Raw genomic sequence first — 23,609 nt, forward strand, 5'->3', positions numbered from 1 at the left:
CATAGCTACACATGGCCAAAGAAATTATGGCATGAAAGCCACAAGCCTGGAAAATCCATGCAAAGACCTCAACGCACAAAACTACAACTGCAACTATAACCTTTAAACTCTTACTAGTAAAATCTACAAGTAAGACTAAAAACACACAAGAAGTTCAAAAAAGTTGATGCATTTATTGCAACTCAAAAAATTGAAACACAAAACAAAAAAAATAAACGTCAATCTGCCACCACGTCATCCCAAGACAACAAAACACCAAAATCCAACCAAAACTAATAAAAGCCCAAAGGAGGAGAGGGGGTAGAGGGAAACGAAGGAAAAGGGAGGGAACGTCTGTGAGGGAAGGATAGTAGTAGAGGGATAGAGGCCACCGACCCCAAGAGGGCAACGGCTAGAACTTTTATCACCTTAGGGTTTTCTCTCTTTTCTCACTTTAGTTCCTAAATGTGGTCAATTTAAAAGGCTAGTGCCCCTAATTTTCTTTTGTTTACATATGAAGGGAATAGAAGCCTTACTTAGTAAAATCATAACTCAATTGCATACCACCATCACTACTTGAGCTAATCCGAAGAACTTAATGCCGCTACCTTTATTAGTGGAAATTCTTTTTTTTCCCTTATTTTCTTTTTTTATAAAACTTTTAGCTACTTCATAATTTTATTTAATAAATAAGGTATATGTTAGATGATTAGCAATTTATTGATAATCTTTTACTTATTATCTCTCCTTTTATAAAACTGTGGATGTGGTGTGGGTGTGAAATGTAACAAAAATAGTAGCACATTCCTTGCCTCTATTTTTATTAACCCTCTATTTTTTAACATTTTCTTTAGGGATTTTTGTAAAAATGTCACCTAAACTTATACCATGGTTTCAGAGTAATGTCACCTTAATTTTTCAAAATCCATAATTTCTCATTTGACTTTAACACCATTCAATTTTCCATCCATTTTAAGGGTCTTTTAGTCTTTCCATTTTCAATGAAAACAAAGAGAGAGAAAAGAGACCTCTATCTCCCTTTCTCCCCCACCCCAACACCCCCAGCCATCCCCAAAACACATCACACATGACATCCCCCCCCTCCCCTCTGTTTCTCTCTCTCCACAAATTTTGTGTACGGAGGGTAGGTGTTCCATAGTAAAGAGAGAAGGAGGAGGGATGAGGGGGAGGGGGGAATGGAGGAAGGGGCCCCTTGAAAATGAATGGTGTTAAAGTCATATGACAAATCATGGATTTTGAAAAATTAAGATAACATTTCTCTTAAATTTTTCTTTATGGTGACAATTTGAAATTGAGATATAAGTTCAAGTGACATTTATACAAAAATCTGTTTTCTTTAATAGATGGCAGAAACATATTGTGTGTATAATTATATGCTTTAAATTTTATTATTAAGGAGATTCTAATTTGAAATATTTTTCAATATTAAAAATAAAAGTATGAGAATCACTAAATTAGGAGTCAGTCAATGTCCATTTTTTTCTATATAGATGGAAGTTGAATTCTTAATTATAGTTGAAAGTTCGTTTGATAATAATATATTTTTGCGAGAAAAATGATAATTATATTCATAAATTATGTACAAAGATCATAAGAGACAATATAAATACCCATAAGGATTAATGTAAAGATAGAAACATGATAACCACGTAAGGTTAATCCGTATACATAGAAACACACTAGAAATATCAAGCCCACAAAGTGTATTTCCACTATTAGCCACATAAGGCCAAAGAAATTTTGACACAAAAGCCGTTAAACTACAAACAAACACTTACAAAGAGTTTATACAATTATTACAACTCAAGAAACAGTAATCACATAAGAAATAATTAAACCACCTAGTATGTCTCCAAATCCGCCAATGAAACCACCAATGCACTGCTACTTCTTCTTCACCAAAAATTCCAAGGACAACAAAACAACAAGATGCCAATGAAAATCACTAGCACAATATAATTTTTTTTAGGTGAGACCCAAGGGTATCCACCGCCGACAGCAGTGACTAATCCCTTTCGCCGCGGGAGCTCTGCCAATGGAGGTAAACGGCTGGCCACGAAATGCGCTCCATTCCCATGGGCAGGGATCGAACCCCCAACCTCATGGTTAAGGAATGAGGTAAGCTACCACCACACCACATCTCATGGTTCTAGCACAATATATTTTGATAATAGTATATTTTTAGGATATGTGTGACAGGTGATGGCCTAAAAAAGAAAGCATGTGAGATGCTGACTAGTGAATTTTCCACGTAGAATGTCTTGGGAAAAAATCATCTACATTTTATTCATCGGATTTTTGTTTCATATATATTGGATGTAAACGAAGGTTCTCGTTATCGTATTTGCGTCTCCTCCAAATGCTACAAAATATTCAATATAACTTTGCTATAAATTTATCAATCAAAGTTTAGATATTTAATGAAATTAGTTGATGCAATTTTATTCGTGGATATATGGTTGCAATTAAATGAGCATCAGTACAATTAGAATAAATTCGAAAGGAACTTTCTTAATAATGGAAATTTTCATATTTTATATTTCTTAACGGTGATAAATTAATTTCCTAAAAAAAGTGACGATAGGTTTCTTTTAAAGGGTAATGCTTGCTAGTCTTTGTTGGTCAACTCTTTCCGAGTTTGAATTAGGAGCTATTTCTTTCTTGGCTGCGGAATTTATCGGTGACTTGAAGGTGAAAGGACACTCTTTGTGGTGTTAAGAGGTTGTTGAGCTGCCTTTCCTCTTGCTTCTCAAGTATCCTTCTTTTTAATGGGATATAGCTCAATTGGTTGAACTCTTCCACCTTCATCCATGTGGGTAGAGGTTTAAAACCCTCGACACCCAACAAATATTTATGTAAACTCCCTTCACCCAATCACTTGTACTCCTTTTATTTTTCGTTCTTTCTAATTTAAAAGCCATTTTAATTTCGAAGACTCCAACACTTATTAACAATATAAAAAAAAAACCAGTAAAAGTAAGAATGAATAAGAAGTAGGTCACGTTTATAATTAATAATGATTTTTATAGATATATGTTTAACATGACATTTGATAGCACTTGTTATAATAAAGCAAATTTATTCATCTGATTGTAACATGAATGCGATTCATTTGTTCTTGAGGAGCTGATTTCTTTAAAAAAGGTCAAACAGTTAGGTATTATTAATTTTTTGGTTGGGGTCAACAAACAAATAGATTATGCATTTCAATCTTCAATGGAGTCGAACGAAGTGACAATGAACTGCCAAGCACTAAAATGCTGGACACATATTTCATGTACATTGGCTGCTTGTTTTATAAAAAGTTACTCTAACTAATTATGAATTAGAATTCTCATCATGAATTGAATTTCACTTATGGAGGATTCTTGTCTTTACTTCAAATCAAGGAATTAAAAAAAAAGTGGGGGTCACACAAAATTAGGATTTGAATTCCTGGTTTTGGAGGAATTCAATTCTTGGGTGGGAGGTGGCATTCTAATTCATGAATAACTAACCTATTAGAAATTCATCTTTTTTAACCATTATATCCTCACACAATTTTAAAAATTCCAAATTTGTCATTTACTTTAACCCAACAATGAAGATATTTTAGTAATTAGCACCACTTCTACCCCAATTCCATATGGTTTAGTAAACAACTTCAATATGAATCCAGAATCTAACTCCCCTCAATCTATATGGTTTAGTATACAACTTCATTAGGAATCCGGAATCTAATTCTCCTCAATCCAACTCATCCTCAATTCAATTCCTCCTAATCCAATTACGGATTAGTAAACATACCATAAATTTAACGCCAAAATCTCCGCTAGAAGCTCTTAACCACCATTATTTTATGTGCATTTCTTATGTAAATTTTTTAGTTTTTTATTTTTATTTTTGTCAGAAATGTAAATTTATTTGTTAGTTGGTATTTTGGTCCATACAATTACACCACGCTCCTGTAAGCTTCAGTTTCCACCATGTAATAATATGAACATGGACCCAAAATGTAGACTCCATATTTCAACACTTGAACTTGGTTCTAGGGACCATGCACGATCCTACACCCAGGCTAACCTGGACTGTAGCCTAAGTGAGTTTTTTTTTTAAAGACTAAAATAATACATGTCTGACCAATAAGTTAATCTATATATATAAAGTAAAAGGTAGAGAATGGTGAAACATTCAAAATACAAGAAAATGTCATTGGTTAATCCAAACATTAAGAATTAAAATTATTAATTAAATGAGGATAATTTGGTAAATTCACACTTTTTCATATTATGGAACACAAATACTCATTATCTTTTTTAATTCTAAAATAAATTTAATTTAAAAAAAAAAAAAAAAACCTATCGTAGACGCAGAAGGGTTTAGAGTTTGCAGAGAGGCTAGTATATATAAAGTAAAAGACAGAGAATGGTAAGACATTCAAAATACCAGAAAATGCCATTGGTTAATTCAAACATTAAGAATTGAAATTATTAATTAAATGAGGATAATATGGTAAATTCACTTTTGTGATATTAAAAAAATAAAAATATAAACAAAAACAAAATTAGATAATAGATCCTATTTTTATGAAATATAACAACTCATGTTATCTTTTCTTAATTATGAAAATATAATAAAAAAGAAAAAAAGAAAACCAATTGACACATGCGTGAGCATGTGCCAAGGGGATAGTAACAATAAAAAATTAAAAGTAACCCCACACATAAATAAAATCCCATTAACAAACCTACACTACACCACGTCTGACTAATAAAAAATATAAACTAACCCCACACGGGACCACTTATGCAAAAAACTTTCATTCTCTCTTTTTGCTTAGTTACTCAAGCCCTGTTGTTCGGAAAAAAAAAAATCATCCCTCCCTGTCACGCAGGATGCAGTAGTGCACGCCAAAGCCATCACCCATGTCATTCTTGAAGACTTAATTAAAGGACGTAATCTTCAATTCTTCATCTTTTTTACTTTTCTTCTCTAAATTTGTCGATGTTGAAATTTTGGAGATTTAGGGTTTACAAAGTATCAATTAGGGATTTACAATTGAGACTTATAAATTATAAATTGGGGATTTTGGTAGTCTATATGTTTACATCTTCTATATGTTATTCAATAGGTTATACTTTATATAAGTGTTATTTGTATTATTCATTATCTCCCCTGTGTATTTTTTTGTTATCAGTGAAATTCAATCGTACTGTTGAATTTTCTATAGGTTTGTACATAAGGTAAATTTAGCCCACGCTATTTTGAATGAATCCGTCCCTGCTAGAACCTCGAACTCCAAAAGTGGGGCAAAAACCTCAAAACTTATACATGAAACACAAATCTAAACTACTGATCTCTAACTATGAGTCAAAACTTGAGACCACAAAGACTAATAGATGGGTTTCACCTTTTTTTATATTAGAAGGAACTCTCACATATACCAACGAGTTTTTCGTTTATACAATGTTATCTAAAATTCCATTATAGTTACAAATATGGGTTAAACCAGTTGGTTATGACGATGAGCTCATCCTCTTGTGCTTAAGTTCGAGTGCCCCTCCCCATAAATTAGAATAGTATCTCACTTCAGTTTTAAAGTTGTGTCCGTCATGTCAATAGATGGATTTTTATGTGTGTATAAAAATTTAAAAACTCTTATCATGTATGCTTTTGTATGTCCTATCCCAATTGATTGGGTAGACAACTCCCGTTGAAAACGTTTCCAAACCTAAAAACGAACAAATCAAAATGCAACTCATTTTACATTGTATTTTTAATCACTAGTTTTTACCTAAAAGAAAAATTTATGAACTAACTTTTTATTTAATGATATTTCTCTTTTTAATGTTGAAAGAGGGGCAAATTAACAAAACTGAAAAAGTAAAAACACACCACTTTGGCCAATACTTTACCCCTTACGGGTCGATCCGGTGTGAGTGGGGATTAGTCTGGGTTGTGATTAAGGCTTAAAGGTGCCACCCATAGTTGGGGCTCATCCAAGACCACCTCATGGTTTAGACCAAAAAAAAAAAAAGTAAAAACACAACAAATATTGCGCATATACAAAAATAGAAAAAGGAAAAACCAAACACGGATACCGGGCCCAATTTTGTTGGGTGCCCATCACTCAATAGAGTTGATGTTTCGTGTGCATCGAGGCAAAGCATTCACGGCGAAGCGTTGGTGTGGCGTATTTGAGCATTCAACACCTGTGCGTTCCTATCGCGAAAGTAACGGAGCCAATCTTCTTCGTCACCATCCCCCAACCAAAACCCATTTGCTAGGACCAGTATGTTGCAGAGACCTCGACGACGCTGCGAGGGCACGGCCATGGGCGCCATCGTGCTCGATCTCCGCCCCGGCCTTGGAATCGGACCCTTCTCTATCGGTAATTTGCTATTAATTCATGTATTTGCCTTCTTAATCATTGAATATGTTCACAATTGTTCAGTTTTTAGCCTAGGGTTAAGAGTATATTTTGTGGAAAATTGAAATTCGAATCAAATTAGTGCCATTTCATTTCATCCCGAGAAAAAGGTTAGAAACTTTAAGGAACTGATCGGTTTTGTAAATTAGCTTGGCTTAGTTCATGAGATTATTTCATTTATGTGACAATTTACATTTTACCATATTTGAGAGTTTTATCAGGCATTTAACATCTGGCTAGGTTTAGTTTAGGTTGAATTGAGATGCTTTCCTTGGTTTCAAAGTTACTCTGCTAGACTTGGTATGTGTTTTATTGCTTTTTTAAGAATCAAATAGTTAACGGTATAAAGATTCGGTACGAACATCTGTGTTGGTATGTTTTTGTTTTTATATAAATTCATTGGTGTTACAAGCTCAGCGTATTTTTTGGAATTACTTCAAAATGTTTGTTTCAGGAATGCCGATATGTGAAGCATTTGCTCAGATAGAGCAGCAGCCTAACATTTATGACGTCGTCCACGTGAAGTATTATGATGAGGTTTGGATCATTGTACCGAGTTGTATATCATTATTTCGTGTGTAATTGAATGTAGACACACATTTTTAGAATGTATTTTTGTTGTCTTTTACGTCTGCTGTGATTCGCTTTATTCATCTACTATACCTTTATGCACAAAATTTACGTAACAGACAAATAGCACCATGATTCATAAGGTGTATGTGTTGAAATACCATAAGTTGCAACAACCACTTATTACTATTCTTCTCCCGTGCAGGAGCCTCTTAAGTTGGATATTGTTATCAGCTTTCCAGATCATGGTTTTCATCTTCGGTTTGATCCTTGGTCACAGGTGTTCTTCCTTGCTTACATTTAATTTGTTATCTTCACTGCATGTGCTTTGTTTTTTTGTGCATTAGTAATGCTTTGTTTACTCTGATGTTGAATAAGTATATGACCACTAGGATGATGCAGCTATTAACTAATGGCCATGTGGCCGAGTCTTGTGGTATCTGCTCGTGTATCATCAATTTAAAATTGGAAATATTGATAGCAAATCCATGAGTTCTCTACCAATTATGTTATATTAGTTGTGGCTAATACTGTGTGTTGAAAGTTACCTTAAGTGGTGCATAAGAAGAAATATCTTGTAGGATGTAAGAGTGGAATGTCATGGCTAGTCCATGAAGCATGAAACATTGTTAGAGGGATCATGGACGTTTTGAAATGAATGGAAAGATAATCTGCTTTCATCAAGTGATTTATTTAATAATCGAAAACAGAGGATCTTGAAGACTTTTTGAAATTCAGAAGCACGGCACGATAGTCAGCTAATTTTCTCTTTAGAGTTTGATATTGTTATGCTTTTAATTGTTGTATCTGGGCTATCTCTTTTAATATGCCAGGCAAATTTGTATGTGGATTGGCGGTATTGTTGGATTGTTTTTGTGGATTATAATATCTTCAACTGTCTTATGTTATGATAGGGTTGGCTAACTTAAAATTCTATTGCAGAGGCTGCGTCTTGTTGAGATTTTTGATATAAAACGACTTCAAATGCGCTATGCCACTTCCTTGATTGGGTGGGTTACTTTACTTCAGGCTTTCTATTATATGCAATCAGGTATGTTATTGAACTTCATTTCTGCTTTCAGGGGACCATCCACTTTAGCTACTTTTGTAGCTGTATATGCACTGTTTGGGCCAACCTTTCCTGGAATTTATGACAAGGATAGAGGTGTCTACACTCTATTGTACCCAGTATGTAATTTTAATTGCTTAATCTTCATATTTCTTTATTTTATCTCCTTATTCACTCATCTTACAAGATGGAATCTGTTTTATGTTTCTACCAACCATGGCTGTGTCAGGGACTTTCCTTTGCTTTTCCAATTCCTAACCAGTATACAGATTGCTGCCATGATGGAGAAGGTATAGTACTGACATTTTTTACTCAATAATTTTTTGATTTACGGATTTTGCTAGTTCTAACAACTTGATTTTTATTGCTTTTGATTATGAAAGCGGAATTACCATTAGAGTTTCCAGATGGAACCACACCAGTTACGTGCCGTGTCTCCATTTATGACAGTTCTACAGATAAAAAAGTTGGTGTGGGTTCCTTGATGGATAAGGCTTCTGCTCCTCCATTACCAATTGGCAGCCTCTATATGGAAGAGGTGCATGTTAAGGTTTGATTTCTTTCTCCATCTTCTCTGCATGATTTCCATTAAACCCTGGTTTGTTTTCTCCTATTACATCAACTGTCCAGCATGAAGGATGGGCATCTTGGAGATTATAAACCATGATTCGGAGAATCAAGGGCTTTTGTTTTGTGGTTCCTTCATGAGTGGTTTACTATTGGCCCCCAATGTTTCGCGTGCAAATTATTTCAGTGTACTTGTTTGAAACTGGTGACTGTAGTTCTTGGATGTTATTCAATTCAAATTTTATTTTATCCAGCTAGGGGAAGAATTATACTTTACTGTTGGTGGTCAGAATATTCCTTTTGGTGCATCGCCTCAGGCAAGTTCTTGATCTCCTGCTGTTAAGCTATAGTTTGTCTTTCTTTTTGGCTGGGAAATTCTTCCATTGTTCTGTTGTTTGTCCTGCGTAACAGTTTCCTGTTTTTTACAGGATGTTTGGACTGAATTGGGTCGTCCTTGTGGGATACATCAAAAGCAGGTATTGCTGGTGTTACATCTAAGCATGTTTTCTAAATGCATTTGCCATATTGGTGACCGTTGATTCTGTTTGCTGTGTAGGTAGACCAAATGGTTATTCATTCTGGATTGGACCCTCGTCCACGGACAACACTCTGTGGCGATTACTTCTACAATTACTTTACCCGTGGTTTGGACATTTTATTTGATGGGCAGGTATCATTTATTCTTCTGGTTGTAAATGTACATTGATGATGTTTTGCATGATAATGTTTGTGCTCGGACATTTTCAGATCACTTTTCTCTTTTGTTTGTCTCCAGACTCATAAAATCAAGAAGTTTGTTTTGCATACAAACTATCCTGGTCATGCAGATTTCAACTCATACATAAAGTGCAATTTTGTCATCTTTGCTTCTGACTGTAAGTCCTTTTCTGATTCTGAAGTTTACAATTGGATCTATGGACTGAAACTGATAGCATGGTTTTTTTTTTCATCCTCGCAGTAGGGGGGTCTTTTCAGGAGGTAAATAACTGCAAACACAGGATTACACCAAGCACAAAATGGGAGCAAGTGAAGGTAAACGTTCTATTGGCTAGTCCTTTTCAGACTGTTATAGTTGTTGCATTGTTTTCCAATAGTAACAGCTTTCTCATGGTAACCTAATTGTATCCTTGATGGCATCTTTCATCAGTGTACTCCTTTCAGTGTATGTTGATCATGATTGTGGTTATATTAGTAACAAAAGAATGCTCTTTGTAGGAAATCCTTGGGGACTGTGGCCGAGCTGCCATCCAGACACAAGGTTCTACAAGCAATCCATTTGGATCTACTTTTGTATATGGTTATCAAAATGCTGCATTTGAGGTGAGTTGATGAATGTTTGATTCAATCAATTCCCCCTTTCCCAGTAATACGGAAAACAAAGTTGTAATTTATATGCCAACTCGAAGTTCTTCGTAGTGCAACAATTATTTGCACAAGTACGGTTTTTTCCAGTTAGTGCGCTGTTATGGTTGTGCTTATGATTGGTAATAAATATCATGTTGATAATCAACAGGTGATGAAGAATGGTTACATTGCAACTGTGACTCTTTTCCAGTCATGATCTTGTTGCTTCTACAGGTATTCTTAGTAATATCATGTTCCCTTACACATTGGAAAGCAACTGCATTGTTATATTCCATCTATGAGATGATCATCAACAAGGCTGGTTATATTTTTATTTTTAATTTCTTTTTGGGGTATAAATGTATCTCTTGCTTCATTGTTTTGATTTTTGTTTGGCCCAGTTGGATAATGGCATTTCATGGGGACACAGGCGGGACTTTTACTGTCTGTGAAAGCGGCTCATACTGTTAGCAAATGTGAGAATGCCAGGGAGCGATGACAATTGTACAGCTATGTATATCGACTTGTACAGAATAAATTGTACTGTAAAAACATGTATCTATCTTCTGTTATGGTTGAAAATGGAAGTTTGTAACTTCTTGTATGCTCAATCCTTGATTGTATGTATGATGAAGTTAACAATCGATCGCCAGTTGCTTTCTTGCAACCTACAAAGCCTGTCCATAGTGCCAGATTTCTTGTAACCGGCTCTGCCTGCCAATCGTTGGGGCATGACAGTATCAATATACATATGATCAACATAAAAATAAGGATTCATTTACACGTGCCAAGCAGCAATTTGAGTTGCTATTTTCATCTGGGCCCAACGCTTTTTCTTTTTAAATAAATAAACTCTTTTAAGGGTTTGCAGCTATTTCCAGTTACGTAATGCTCTCATGAAATCAATCAGATAAAATTGCGATTGTTTGAATCTAATCGGAAAAAAAAAAAGAAAAAAAAAGCTAAACCGGTTGAGTGTAGGGATGGCAATGGGTCGAATCGGGGGTGGTTATGCCATTCCCATCCCCATCCCCGTTAAGCTTTTTTCTCCTATCCCTGCCTTCATACCTGCAATATTCATATCGGCGATTCCCCATCCCCACATTCGTTGGGGAATGGGTTCCCCGACCCGCCCCATTAGGGAAGAAAAAACCAATATATAACTACTTTGTTGAAGAAAAAAAAAGTTCTAAGGCCATATAATGAATATATATAATACATACGTACATGACAATATAAGAATGTTTATATATTTATTGGAAGTTAACTAAATAAATCATTAGTGTGGCTTAAGATTTGTATAAATATATATAAGTACATAATATAATAATATAAAATATAAAACTTAGTCGGTACAATCACTTTAACAGCATATTTATATATACTATAATATATGTATATACCTCATCAAAAAAAAAAAAAATTAAAAAATTAAAAAAAAATAAAATAAAATAAAATATATATATATATATATTCTAAACGGGGAGGATTCGGGTTGGGGATTAAAATACCATCCCCGCCCCTCCTCGAACACCATACCCAAAAAATTCCCCGTACCCGTCCCCATACCCGTTTTTTGTCCTTTATACCCAACCCATTAGGGTCGAATCCCCACGAAGACCCTTACCTGCGGGGAAAATTGCCATCCCTAATTGTGTGTCGTGTATTAGTAACGAGTTTAATGGCCTTTCTTCTGGAACTTTCCTTTCCCTAAAGACATTACATAACTAAAACGTATGGACCATTTTCCGCAAATTTCCATGCACAATTCTTGTAAATTGGAATGGTAAAAAAAGAAGGGAAAAACAATTGGAAAAAAGTGTGAAATGGTAAAAAAAAGAAGGAAAAAACACATTGGAAAAAAGTAAAATTCCGTTGCCGGGACTTGAACCCGGGTCTTTCGGGTGAGAGCCGAATATCCTGACCAACTAGACTACAACGGATTTGTGATATCTTTTCGCGCTTTTTATTTATATCTGTTGTCATTCAAGCCAAACACGATAGTCCGTCAGTGCCATCTTTGTTTTTCGGCAACGAAGGAGGGTTTTAGCGTGTAGCCTTCTCTTCTCTATGCGTCTTTCCTATCCGTTGTAGAAGACGCTGCTACACAGCCCACCGCAAGACAGTCTTCTTCAACCCCTTTTACCTTCCACCATCAGCCCATCAGGTATGCTATTTTTCTTCTTAATATCTGTCCCTCTTTTTTCCGCTATGAATTCCAATTGATTTTAAAAAATGCATGAGGGTAACTCTGGAAACTGCTCAAAACCCCGAATTCACAGTTTCTTCAAAGTTGTAAAATAATTCAACCCCAGCTAGGAGTTTCCGTAGTTGAATCATTGCAAGTACAGAAAATAGGGATTTGGGCAGCCTATGATGATTCAAATGCATTTTCCTGTTGGGTTTATACTGCTGGAATACTACAAATGTCATACAAAATGATTGAATTGCTTATAAAGAGAAGAAAACTTGCAATTTCTGGGTGCCGTTTTATTGATTGTGTTTATTTGTTTTGGTTTCAGAGAGTATCAGAAAGATGATTGCTGTATCTGGACTGACTGGTAGTCCCTCCAGATGCTGTTTCCAAATTCCAGTACGCAGTTCCGGTTCACTATGTGGGCGAGTTTCAAATTTCCCTCATAGTTGGAAGCCTGCAGGAAAGAATGAGCTACTTCGTGGGGAAAGGTATAGCTCTTCTTGCAGTATCGATTATCGAATTCAGTACAGTGGTTGCAATGTGTTTTATTTTTGTTTCCTTTTGCAATCAAACAGAAGTTATTGGACTGGTTTTACACAAAGATTGAATGCACGAAAAACACATCTGCTCAAGTTTTCCATGGATGCATCGTATGGTGATATTCCAAATGAACCAACTGGTAAGTTTCACCTTATTGTTTTTGGGGGCTGTTGTGTTTTTCTTTAATTTTTTCTCTGTGTCTATACTTTTGTATATCTATCTCATATAAGTCTGGATGCTCACGTAGTCATGTGTCATGTCCTTCAACTTTCACCTTACCGACCTTTCTTGCACACAATAGAGTGGAAAACTGGAATTTGTAAACATGACATAGATGTCACCTTACGGCCTTTGATTTGTCTAAATTTGCTTATCGAGTCGAACCAAAGCAATTTTTTTATGTATTTCTAGGAGGCTTGACATCAGTAACTTGGTTAGTTTAGAAATATCTCATTGAACTGATATATTAATGTCAACCTGATTCTTTCTGGTAGATACTTATAATTTATGAAGTAGCATCTTTAGCTCTCTGAACTTTTTTTTGTTCTTAACTGCCTCTGCAAGTAAAGCTATCTTTCCTAGGATTAATGTGAGGGACCCATACAAACGACTTGGAATAAGCAGGGAGGCTTCTGAAGATGAGATCCAAGGTGCAAGGAACTTCCTTATCCGACAGTATGCAGGTCACAAACCAAGTGTGGACGCAATTGAATCAGCACATGACAAAATAATCATGCAGCAGTTTTATGACAGAAAGAACCCAAAAATTGACTTTAAAAAAAAGGTTAGGGAAGTCAATCAGTCTCGTATTGTGCAGGCGGTGAGAAATAGGTTTCGAACTCCATCCACAAAGTTCATTATAAAAACGTCCATTGCGTTTGTCGTGCTTGGAGCTCTCACTGTTCTATTTCCAACCGAAGAGGGTCCAACCCTTCAGGTAGCCATTTCCTTGTTGGCTACCATCTACTTTGTATATGACAGGCTGAAGAGCAAATTACGAGCTGTGCTCTACAGGTATATAAATAATTTATGTATATTTGTATAATTTTCTATTGATTTTTCCATACAGGACGATTGAATTTTTCTGTATTGACAAAAGATTCTGAAAACACACTAGTTCTTGTAAGGACCCATCACTCAGAATTTGTAATACTTTAGTATCATCAGTATTCTTGAATAACCTTATTGAAACTAACCAAATCATGCTAAATATTCCAAAATGATGACATATTCTCTTCTTTCACTCCAAATTTAATTGCGTATTTTGAGTCCTCTGACATTCGAACTAGGAAAGGTGGCAACAGTGAAAAGGTTTCTATTAAATGTTTGCTTTGGTGCAGTGCTGGAGCATTTGTTTTCTCATGGCTCGTGGGAACCTTCTTGATGGTGTCTGTGATTCCACCCATACTCAAAGGACCAAGAAGTTTTGAGTTGACAACTTCGTTGATAACCTACGGCCTACTCTGGGTCTCGTCTACTTATCTGAAGTAATTTCTGTTCTTAAGGCAAACCTCAATTTTGTCGGATTTGGAAACCACAGATTTTCTTGGAGATTTAGCTCATGTGTCCTTTATAGTGATAGTGCTGATAATTCTGGCAAATTGTGATGACGAGGCTCCTAGTTTTAGAAGATATTTGTTTTCCATCGTTTGGAGAAAGGGTGTAAAATTAGATGAAAGAGATCGGTTTAAGCAATTGACCTTTTGTGTCCTTTTTGTGAATTATTATAATCAATCAATTATCTTTGTTTCTACATAAATGGAGCCTCAAGTGTGCATTTTGTGTGCCCTCTTGTAATGAGGGAATCAAATCTGTCTGCAAACATAAGCTGACAAGTTGTGACATTGGTGGACATGATAGAACTTGTGTACCCTCCAATTCACTTGAGCTGCAAGTGTCCCAGCAACTGGGTGGTTGTGATTGGTTTGGTTTCAAGTCTTCCTAATTCTTCCAAATCTTGATGGGGAGATGATTGAGGACAGGTCATGGAACCTGTTCCTAAAGATCTTCCCATGACCTTTTGGGTGAGTTGTGATGTGTTTTTTCCCCCCAACTTATTATGTTGTAAATCTAGAGGCCTACAATTGCAAGATCTTTTGGACTATGAACCCATGAGTTTCAAAAGAAGCACATGAGAGTTTCAAGGACCAAAATGCGAATCGGTCACAATTTCAAGAACTAAACCATTTTTTGAATTTCATTGAAAATACCCGATTCAAAGGAAATATATATATAAAAAATAAGGATTCTGGCCAAAAGTAAATCGCAACTGTGGAACTATGTAGATATTTAGAACTTGTTGAAACTTATTTCATATGTAATAAAGGAAAATACAGTAGAAAATTTGGTAAATTGGAATTAATATTTTTCTTTTCTTTACTCTTCTGTATTGTGTTAAGGCTAAAAGGCAAAGAAGAAATTCGACCAAAAAAAAAAGGCAAAGAAGAAAATAAAAGAAAAAAAAAAACCTTGGCTTATAATCAATTTCATTTTTTCTGGTTTCACAAAGTTGCGTAAACCCAGCCATGAATTTGTACAACCAAGCCATGGCATGCCAAGTAGGCAACTTGTCTCCCCCACCAGGCAATCACTCATTGGCAAATGCATCACAGCCTCAAACCACATATCTCAGAGCAAAGCCCTGCAACTATAAATACAGTAAATTTACACCAAATCCTTGTGTGAAAGAGAAGGCAAAAAACAAAGAGAGCTTGTGACAGGGAGAGAATAACAGAGAACAACAAGAAGTCTTTATATCAGATACTTTTAAGAGACAATGCCCTCTGCTTCTCTTCTCAAGTCAGCCCCAGTTTTAGGCAAGCCAGAATGGCTGAAGGGCCAAGCTCTTCCCCAACCTCCAGCCTCTGTGGTCAGATACAACCCAGTTGCCTCCTCTGCTCTTAGTGTGAGAGCTAGCAGCTCATATGCTGACGAGCTTGTCAAAACCGCAGTATGTATTTTCAGTTCAACATGGCCTTGTTGTTTTTATCAATTTTTCAGTGTATGAATTTTGTTTGGATGGTTTGTAGAAAACTGTCGCGTCTCCGGAGCGTGGAATTCTGGCCATGGATGAATCAAATGCTACTTGTGGGAAAAGACTTGCCTCCATTGGACTGGAAAACACTGAGGCTAGTCGCCAGGCATACCGGACCCTGCTCGTTACAGTTCCCGGGCTTGGGCAGTACATCTCAGGTGCCATCCTCTTTGAGGAGACACTCTACCAATCCACAACTGATGGCAGGAAAATTGTTGATGTGCTTGTTGAGCAGAACATTGTCCCCGGCATTAAGGTCGACAAGGTAAGCCAAACAACATTCTTGTATCAGATATCTGACATGTTATGTTTTCAGATTGTGTTACAATCGAAAGCTTGATGATGAGCACTGCAGGGTCTGGTTCCTTTGGCCGGATCAAACAACGAGTCATGGTGCCAAGGTCTTGATGGCCTTGCCTCTCGCTCTGCTTCTTATTACCAACAGGGTGCTCGTTTTGCAAAATGGTAGAGTATATTTGTTGCTCTATTTTACACAAGTTTGAAGTAATTTTTTTTCTTTTTGAAACCATTTGAAAGTGACAATTTGTTCTTGTTGTTCTATGGCCACTTTGGCGATTGTCTTTGAGTTTCATTTGTATAGTAAATGTATGTTTTTAATTACTTGTTTATCGAATAGGCGAACCGTTATTAGCATTCCAAATGGCCCATCTGAACTGGCTGTGAAGGAAGCAGCCTGGGGTTTGGCTCGTTATGCTGCCATCTCTCAGGTAACAATAAAATGATATAGAAACCAATTGCTAATTTTCTGGTATGTTTCTTTTTTCAGTCTATTTTGCCTATTTTTTTTTAATGGTGGACATTTTTGCTATGTGACCTTACAGGACAATGGTTTGGTACCAATTGTTGAGCCAGAGATCTTGCTTGATGGAGATCATGGGATTGACAGGACCTTTGAAGTGGCTAAGAAAGTGTGGGCAGGGGTGTTCTTCTACCTCTCCCAGAACAATGTCTTGTTTGAAGGCATCCTTCTCAAGCCAAGCATGGTCACTCCTGGTGCAGAGGCCAAGGACAGAGCCACACCAGAACAAGTTGCTGACTACACCCTCAGGCTCCTCCACCAACGAATCCCCCCTGCTGTCCCGGGAATCATGGCAAGCACCCCATAACTCTTTGTCTTAAAATAGTACCTTGAAGTTGACATTGAAAAGATAATTAAATGGAAGCTTAAAGGCTAAAACTTTGTACTTTGAAGTTTATTTTGGTTGCTTCTAATTTTGTGGAACTCATGCTTTGATTGTGCAGTTTTTGTCTGGTGGGCAGTCAGAGGTAGAGGCTACATTGAACCTGAATGCAATGAACCAAGCTCCCAACCCATGGCATGTATCGTTCTCATATGCAAGAGCCCTCCAAAACACTTGCCTTAAGAAGTGGGGAGGAAGACCTGAGAATGTGAAGGAGGCTCAAGAAGCTCTGCTAGTCAGGGCAAAGGCCAACTCTCTTGCTCAGCTTGGAAAATACACAGGTGAAGGGGAGTCTGAGGAATCAAAGCAAGGCATGTTTGTCAAGGGCTACGTTTACTAGGCTTAGGCTAGCTGCTAAATCCTCCAATTAACCATGTAAATCAAGTCGTTTACGAGATTGAGATTAATATAAAGGGTTTTTATCACGAACGGCTGTCCTTAATTTTTTGGTCAATGCATCAGTTTGGTCCTTAACCTAATATACTATGGGACGCTTAGCTAATATCATTTTCATTCATAGCTTGCATTTAGCCCCATTATCCCCACATATTCTTTTGTGCAAACCATATGGGGTGTTGACTTTTGACTTCACAAATGAATAGGAACCTTCTAAAGCACAAAGAAAACTCTTTGAAACTTGAACAGCTTGCACCATCTTTTTCCTTGCTGCCCAAGTTTCCCACTCTTCCAACTCATTATAAAACTCCTCTCCCCCTTCAGCTTTCTCCACATCCCAACTTCAGCTCAACCAATTGAAGTCAAAAAGAGTTGACCACAATGTTTAGCCTCAAAGATGCACCCACAACAGCATCCACTCTCTTCTCAGCCTATGCCTCCTTTGCAGCCTCCATGATGCTGGTCCGCTCCATGGCAGACCAGCTCATCCCCCGCCAGCTCCACTCCTACATCTACTCAAGCCTCAGCTACCTTTTTACCCCTCTCTCCTCCCACCTCACTCTCATTATCGACGAGCACTCTGGCATGACACGCAACCAAGTCTATGACGCTGCCGAGCTCTACCTCCGGACCAAGATCAGTCCGTTGACCGAACGTCTTCGGGTCAGCAAAACCCCTCGAAAGAAGACCATTAGCCTTTCCATTGACCAAGGCCAACAAGTCAACGACACATTTGACAACGTTAAACTAACATGGCGTTATGTCTGCTCCTCCGATCAGCGATCCGAATCCCAAAACCACAGCCTCCGCCGTCACAACAACAACAACAACAACAACAACCAGTCTAGTGAAAAGCGTTGCTTTGAGCTAACATTCCACAAGAAACACAAAGACAAAGTGGTACTTTTACTTGCCTCATGTGTTTGCTCAGGCCAATGCAATCAAACAGAAAGAAAAAGTCGTGAAACTTTACACCCGAGATCCATGCTTGGGCGATGACGAGAACGGCATGGGTTCGAGCATTTGGGGTTCTGTAAATCTGGAGCATCCAGCTACATTTGAGACGATGGCCATGGAGCCGGGGCTTAAGAGAGCCATTGTAGAGGACATGGACAGGTTTGTGAGGAGGAGGGAGTTTTATAAGAAAGTGGGCAAGGCTTGGAAAAGAGGCTACTTGTTGTATGGCCCTCCTGGGACTGGAAAATCGAGCTTGATTGCGGCCATGGCTAATTATCTCAAGTTTGATGTGTATGATTTGGAGCTCGCCAGTATTCACAGCAACTATGATCTGAGGAGGATATTGCTGTCCACTACCAACCGTTCGATTTTGGTGATTGAGGACATTGATTGCAGTCTGGAAATGCACGACCGGCAGTTCGATGAGCAGCAGCAGTGTGTGTATCAACAACAATCTAACAACAGGGTCAGTGCTCAGTGCTCTGTTTATTTATTTTATTTGTTAAGTTTTGTGTATATATAATATAATAAGTTTCTAAAGCGGACCTATTCAATTGCAGTTGACTCTCTCAGGCCTACTGAATTTTATAGATGGCTTGTGGTCAAGCTGTGGTGATGAGAGAATCATTGTGTTCACCACAAACCACAAGGATAGACTTGACCCAGCTTTGCTGCGTCCCGGTCGAATGGACGTCCACATTCACATGTCCTATTGCACCACAAGTGGGTTCAGGATCTTGGCATCTAACTACCTTGGCTTCCATGGCGACAACGACCCTCATCAGCTTTGGGGAGAGATTGAAGGGTTGATAGAGAGCGCAGAGGTCACCCCAGCAGAGGTTGCCGAGGAGCTCATGAAGAGTGATGATGTTGATGTTGCTCTGGACGGACTTGCTAATTTCCTCAAACGTAATAAGGTCGAGAACGATGAAACAGAGGAAGGGGCTAATAAGCTTGAAAATCAAGAAGCAAAGAGGCAAAAAATGGACGACCACAATGTAAACAAAATTGGTGAGGGAGGATTTGGAAGAGGAAGAGGAAGAGGAAGACTGATGAAACAATGAGTTGTTAAAAATGTAAAATGAAAAACATAAATAATATATATGCCCCATCGGCAGTTGGGAAAAGAAGGGAAAAAAAAGGAGAAAAGTCTCGTAAGCTTTTCATTGATGTTGCAATAACATGGAAGTAGCAAAAGAAAAAGACTTTATACCTATACATACGATCTGTGTACATACGGGGATTATCCTTGCTAGATTAATAATCAAACATCTGTTGAGAAGGTAGAGGTGAGATTGAGATTAGTTATACAAACACATCGCACATCACATAAAGTATATTACATGTAGCTCCTACCAGATTCTTCGCATTCAGACAGCCACAAGTCAATGTGTTCTACAAGTTGCTGCCTTACTTTGTTGACTGCATCAGGGTTGCTGCAGTTCTGGGAATTGCCTGAAACGGAGAAGCCATAGATTCTAATAAATACAACATCAGAATGGGAAAATTATCAACAAGAACATCCATCCATGAAAATCAAGTTCGGACCCAAAGTATCCAACGTTGAGGCGCATTTAATGCCCTTTATAAACATGGGAAACTTCCCATGGCTGCCAAAATTAAAAAGTGCATGTTGATAACAAAACCCAGCTACTCCACAATTTTCTTCTTCAACCCGGGATAAACTTGGAATTGAGTAATTTCTTAACTTGGAAAAAATATTCGGCTACTAGGTAGTTTTTCCATTTCCATATTTTTGTGCATTTTTTTCTTTCATCCTTGTTCTTTCTTTGCAAATATACAGAGAAAGGTGGTTGGGGAGGAGGGGCAACACACAACAAACACAAGGGAATTGACATCCCATACCACGTCTGCACCCAGAACCACAAAACTAAAGGTCGCAATCTGGTATGCACGCTTTCTATCAGTAAAAAGATGGAAGAAATTTAACTGAAGGATATATAATCCCAAACTGGCTCCAAAAGCAATCTGGAAAACTTAATATGATCCCAAACTGGCTCCACAAAGGGGAATTTCAAACCTTCATCTTAATAATAAGCAAACCTTGTGCTGGCATTTTCATAACCAATTGTATTCTAAATAAAAACAAATATAAATACAGACGAATAAAACTTACCTTCAAGAGTTAAAGGAGACTGAGGACATCCTCTCAAATCAGTTCCATGACCACAATTATGGCAATTGATGATGTAGGAAGGCACTGAAAGTTTATTTTACAAAAAATGAGTTCAGTAAACGAGAGTACAGAGAGATCTAAGAGTATGTAAAATAAGTGAAAGTCTATCAAATGTCTGATCCCTTCTAAAGACTTTCCATAACAGTTCAACACATGTCTCCAAGGCACAGTAAACGTGCAATATCCTTAGAATACCAGTTTAAAACTGCTGCAGATGAAACTACCCAAACGAAATTTGGTGGTACAAAGATTAGATCTGTAACGTATCAAGAGTAAACTCATAGGTGAAAATTCCTTCTTGGTACAAAAGACTGGGTACAATTTAGTCTAGAATATCAAGCATGATACAAAGCAACATTGTTCAAACATTTTCAAATCAGAGCATAGGATAACAATAATGAGACTTCTCGTCAAAGCAATAGGATACTCACTATCTGGAGATGAAGTCTGTTTGGATGCATGACGCCAGGGATCCTGTGAGCCATTTGTAAAAACTATTTTTGAACCTGCAGATTCATTTTTCATAAGATCAAGTGAACCAATGATAAATACCCAGATGTGTCTTCATTTAGAAAAATCAGGAAAATGAATAAATGGTGATAAAGGTTAAGAGCTAAAATGAAAGAGTAGATAGAAATGATGCTACTAAATAGTAATATATAATTACTGGGAAAAGTTTGACCTGCAATTTTTGTGCCTCCATAATATATATTTGTTGCAACAACATCAGGATAGACACCCTCTCCAAAAACATTCTTACAAAGGTCTAAATGGTATCTGCAACAATGAAAAACTATCAACCAGAGATGCCTAGAAGCGCTACAAAGTAGAAATGATAAAAATGTAATACTTGGATCAAAGCATTTTCAGAAACATACCTTGTGTCGACTTTTGAAGACCGGATGCTATCATTTGCAGGTGCCACCTGAAAATATGCAACTTCAGTACAAACTTGGAACCACCACAACCGATCAGAACTGGCCTCACTAACAGCAGTGTTCTTCAAGTGTTTCTGATTATATGTTTCAACGTCAACGCCAAAACTTCCAAGGTAATACACTTTAACGTATTTGGCATACGCATCCTGCAAGGAGATTACTTTTTTCCATTAGAAACATTAGACATTTAGAGAAAAATGATATATGCATCTTCGTTCTTCATGAAGCATAAGGTCAAGAACCAGATGATTAGCACCGCTTACAACTTACCAAGTTAAAACAATCTTCTTCTCTTTTTTTTTTCTGTTTTTCTTTTACTCTCCTTGGAAGTTAGAATTATTATAAATAAATAAAAATACAGCATAAACAATGAATTCATATTAAAAACTAAACAGAGGAAATGTGCAATAGAAATTTCATGCTACCGCTAGAGTTGAAATTAGAAATATTGCATAAAGAGGTAATTCATTTGGACACTGAAAGCTAGACTACAATTCATGTAAACATTCTGACATAAGACAAGCAAAGTAACTGTAGGCTAATTATAGAACACAATGGACCACGATTGTTCAATTAAAGAACCAAACGGAATGTTAAGAAGAGGAACATACCACCAAATCCTCTCCATTGTTCTTTGCTTGAACAAGAGGGGAGCATAACTTATCTGGATTTCCATATTGAAACTGAAAATGTTCAAACAAATAATAATCACTAATTTGAGAAACTGAAAACTGATTGATAAAACTAAGAAAGAAGTAATATTTACCGCTATAACAGCAGCATCCGCCAGAAAATACAAGAAATCACCTTCAATATCAAGCTGCAAACAGACTTAAGGTCAAGATGCGAGGTGGATAGTATTAAAGAAAATCCTACCGGCGTGAGACTAGAGTCATGCTTTGAAAGTATATCATGATTTACAAATGATGAATGGAAGGGATGAAAAATTCAACCTGGGTTGCACCAAACAACGCCTTTACTGCTTTCCCGTTGGTTGCAAGCCTTCCTTCAACAAGACGAGTAGTTTCTTGTAGTGCAGCTTTACATTCCGGACCGGCAGACTCACCAATCTGCATTTGGATAGGATTGAAGTTAAGAGCAACAGGGTTGAGGCAGAGACCACAGAACTACAATCTCATTCTCATGTTAAAGGGGAAAGAAACCTATTAACATTGTAGTCACCTGCTGGTCAAATTCAGGAAAGTTATAAACAGCTTGAACAACTGCAGAACTTGCAAGACTTCCACATGTTAAATGAGGAAACTTGAGTCGAAACCATGCACTCATAGCTCCGGAGTACGAGACACCAAATATGAACCACGGATTTTCCTTGGTTTTATTCAGCTTCACATTTAACGATTCCTAAAAATAATTAAGCGAAAAAAACCAGTAAACTACAAGCTCAATTGGGCCATTTTCTAACTGAAGACAATCAAATTCAAAAAATTGAAAGATGGGCTTGCCTGATAAAACTGACGGAAAACAGCCAAATCGAAAAGCGCCTGCTTTGATGATAAATACTTCAAGTTCTCTGTTGTATGTGATTTGAAAGGAGAACTTTTTCCATAGTATCGATGCTCAGGCGAAACCACAGCTGCCCCAAACTTCTTCGCCAAAACCTGCACAACGAGACTTCACTTCAACAATTTTACAAGAAGTTGCGATTTTTTTCCAATTTATAACCTTTTTGAAGAAATCAAAAATCAAACTTACACTTAGGTAATCATTAGATATACCGGGGCACGCGGATTCTCCGCAAATTTTGAGAAAAATTGGACCGTCCGATGGTCTGAAGTAGTCAAGAAATTCATAGTAGCGCTGGGGGAATCTGCGGTGGTCATAAGGAGAGAAGTGGTCGAGGGTTTGATCAAACCAGAGCTCCTCCTTCGTCAAGTAATTGCCGTTTCCGGACAAGCTCTGAAGCTGAAGCAGAGTTGGAGGCCTCACAAAGCCATATGAGAGCGTCCAAAACGTCGTCGTTAACAAGAGCGTGAACGAGAACGACTTCGTCATCGGAAGTCGCCTCATCGTCGTCCCGATTGATTGGCGGTGGTTCCTCTGTCAAAGTCTCAGCTCAACAGAAAAAAAAGAACACTGTTTCTATACAACAGCAGCAAGCAAGCAATCCTTTGTCTTTTGTTGTTTTACTTTGGGTAGGGACCGGTTTTTACAGTTTATTTTGGAGGGCC

General features: G+C 37.3%; 4 protein-coding genes, 1 non-coding gene and 1 pseudogene across 7 annotated transcripts; 4 read left to right on the forward strand and 2 right to left on the reverse strand.

Annotated features, from left to right (window-relative positions):
- Positions 1-6,094: 6,094 nt before the first annotated feature.
- On the forward strand, positions 6,095-10,634 carry LOC110758517 (PHAF1 protein At3g51130). Its single transcript, XM_021960396.2, has 15 exons — positions 6,095-6,370; positions 6,864-6,946; positions 7,185-7,259; positions 7,922-7,989; positions 8,062-8,167; positions 8,278-8,338; positions 8,432-8,598; positions 8,870-8,932; positions 9,044-9,091; positions 9,172-9,285; positions 9,391-9,490; positions 9,574-9,647; positions 9,831-9,935; positions 10,129-10,193; positions 10,361-10,634. The coding sequence occupies exons 1-14, from the start codon at positions 6,274-6,276 to the stop codon at positions 10,174-10,176; spliced, it is 1,209 nt and encodes a 402-aa protein (XP_021816088.1). The 5' UTR covers positions 6,095-6,273; the 3' UTR covers positions 10,177-10,193; positions 10,361-10,634.
- A 1,195-nt stretch (positions 10,635-11,829) lies between these two features.
- Positions 11,830-11,902, reverse strand: TRNAE-CUC (transfer RNA glutamic acid (anticodon CUC)). Its single transcript has one exon. It is a non-coding gene; the product is annotated as a tRNA-Glu (tRNA).
- A 62-nt stretch (positions 11,903-11,964) lies between these two features.
- LOC110757592 (DnaJ (DUF3353)) lies at positions 11,965-14,455 on the forward strand. Its single transcript, XM_021959256.2, has 5 exons — positions 11,965-12,126; positions 12,482-12,644; positions 12,732-12,835; positions 13,266-13,710; positions 14,037-14,455. The coding sequence occupies exons 2-5, from the start codon at positions 12,496-12,498 to the stop codon at positions 14,185-14,187; spliced, it is 849 nt and encodes a 282-aa protein (XP_021814948.1). The 5' UTR covers positions 11,965-12,126; positions 12,482-12,495; the 3' UTR covers positions 14,188-14,455.
- Positions 14,456-15,315: 860 nt separating this feature from the next.
- LOC110758601 (fructose-bisphosphate aldolase 1, chloroplastic) lies at positions 15,316-17,357 on the forward strand. Its single transcript, XM_021960504.2, has 6 exons — positions 15,316-15,646; positions 15,726-15,995; positions 16,086-16,195; positions 16,368-16,458; positions 16,573-16,842; positions 16,994-17,357. Exons 1-6 carry the CDS (start codon positions 15,473-15,475, stop codon positions 17,270-17,272), a joined length of 1,194 nt encoding a protein of 397 aa, XP_021816196.2. The 5' UTR covers positions 15,316-15,472; the 3' UTR covers positions 17,273-17,357.
- Positions 17,358-17,492: 135 nt separating this feature from the next.
- On the forward strand, positions 17,493-19,352 carry LOC110758619 (AAA-ATPase At2g18193-like; annotated as a pseudogene). The gene is made up of 2 exons (XR_015825803.1): positions 17,493-18,751; positions 18,846-19,352. The product of XR_015825803.1 is annotated as an AAA-ATPase At2g18193-like (transcript).
- Positions 19,353-19,417: 65 nt separating this feature from the next.
- LOC110758586 (putative serine protease EDA2) lies at positions 19,418-23,558 on the reverse strand. Of its 2 annotated transcripts, XM_021960494.2 has the most exons (12): positions 23,134-23,558; positions 22,884-23,039; positions 22,603-22,782; positions 22,374-22,490; positions 22,187-22,240; positions 22,032-22,103; positions 21,361-21,566; positions 21,165-21,259; positions 20,914-20,988; positions 20,423-20,506; positions 19,642-19,740; positions 19,418-19,557 (listed from the first exon to the last, which is right to left on the reverse strand). In XM_021960494.2, exons 1-12 carry the CDS (start codon positions 23,446-23,448, stop codon positions 19,550-19,552), a joined length of 1,461 nt encoding a protein of 486 aa, XP_021816186.2. In that variant the 5' UTR covers positions 23,449-23,558; the 3' UTR covers positions 19,418-19,549. The 2 variants fall into 2 exon arrangements, with proteins under 2 accessions (XP_021816186.2, XP_021816177.2); XM_021960485.2 differs by having other exon boundaries at positions 19,418-19,740; positions 23,134-23,557.
- Between the last annotated feature and the right edge of the window lie 51 nt (positions 23,559-23,609).

Source organism: Prunus avium, chromosome 7, assembly GCF_965620075.1.
Source record: "Prunus avium chromosome 7, drPruAviu1.hap1.1, whole genome shotgun sequence".
NCBI lineage: Eukaryota > Viridiplantae > Streptophyta > Magnoliopsida > Rosales > Rosaceae > Prunus > Prunus avium.

Coding starts and splice junctions, on each gene's coding strand:
- LOC110758517 (XM_021960396.2), top strand. CDS start 6,274: ATGTTGCAGAGACCTCGACGACGCTGCGAGGGCACGGCCATGGGCGCC. Junction 8,933..9,043: donor CTTTTGGTGCATCGCCTCAG/GCAAGTTCTTGA, acceptor TGTTTTTTACAG/GATGTTTGGACTGAATTGGG. Junction 9,648..9,830: donor CAAAATGGGAGCAAGTGAAG/GTAAACGTTCTA, acceptor TGCTCTTTGTAG/GAAATCCTTGGGGACTGTGG.
- LOC110757592 (XM_021959256.2), top strand. CDS start 12,496: ATGATTGCTGTATCTGGACTGACTGGTAGTCCCTCCAGATGCTGTTTC. Junction 12,645..12,731: donor GAGCTACTTCGTGGGGAAAG/GTATAGCTCTTC, acceptor GCAATCAAACAG/AAGTTATTGGACTGGTTTTA. Junction 13,711..14,036: donor TTACGAGCTGTGCTCTACAG/GTATATAAATAA, acceptor GCTTTGGTGCAG/TGCTGGAGCATTTGTTTTCT.
- LOC110758601 (XM_021960504.2), top strand. CDS start 15,473: ATGCCCTCTGCTTCTCTTCTCAAGTCAGCCCCAGTTTTAGGCAAGCCA. Junction 15,996..16,085: donor CCGGCATTAAGGTCGACAAG/GTAAGCCAAACA, acceptor TGAGCACTGCAG/GGTCTGGTTCCTTTGGCCGG. Junction 16,196..16,367: donor GGTGCTCGTTTTGCAAAATG/GTAGAGTATATT, acceptor TTTATCGAATAG/GCGAACCGTTATTAGCATTC.
- LOC110758586 (XM_021960485.2), bottom strand. CDS start 23,448: ATGAGGCGACTTCCGATGACGAAGTCGTTCTCGTTCACGCTCTTGTTA. Junction 23,040..23,133: donor TATCTAATGATTACCTAAGT/GTAAGTTTGATT, acceptor CTCGTTGTGCAG/GTTTTGGCGAAGAAGTTTGG. Junction 20,989..21,164: donor TGGAGGCACAAAAATTGCAG/GTCAAACTTTTC, acceptor ATGAATCTGCAG/GTTCAAAAATAGTTTTTACA.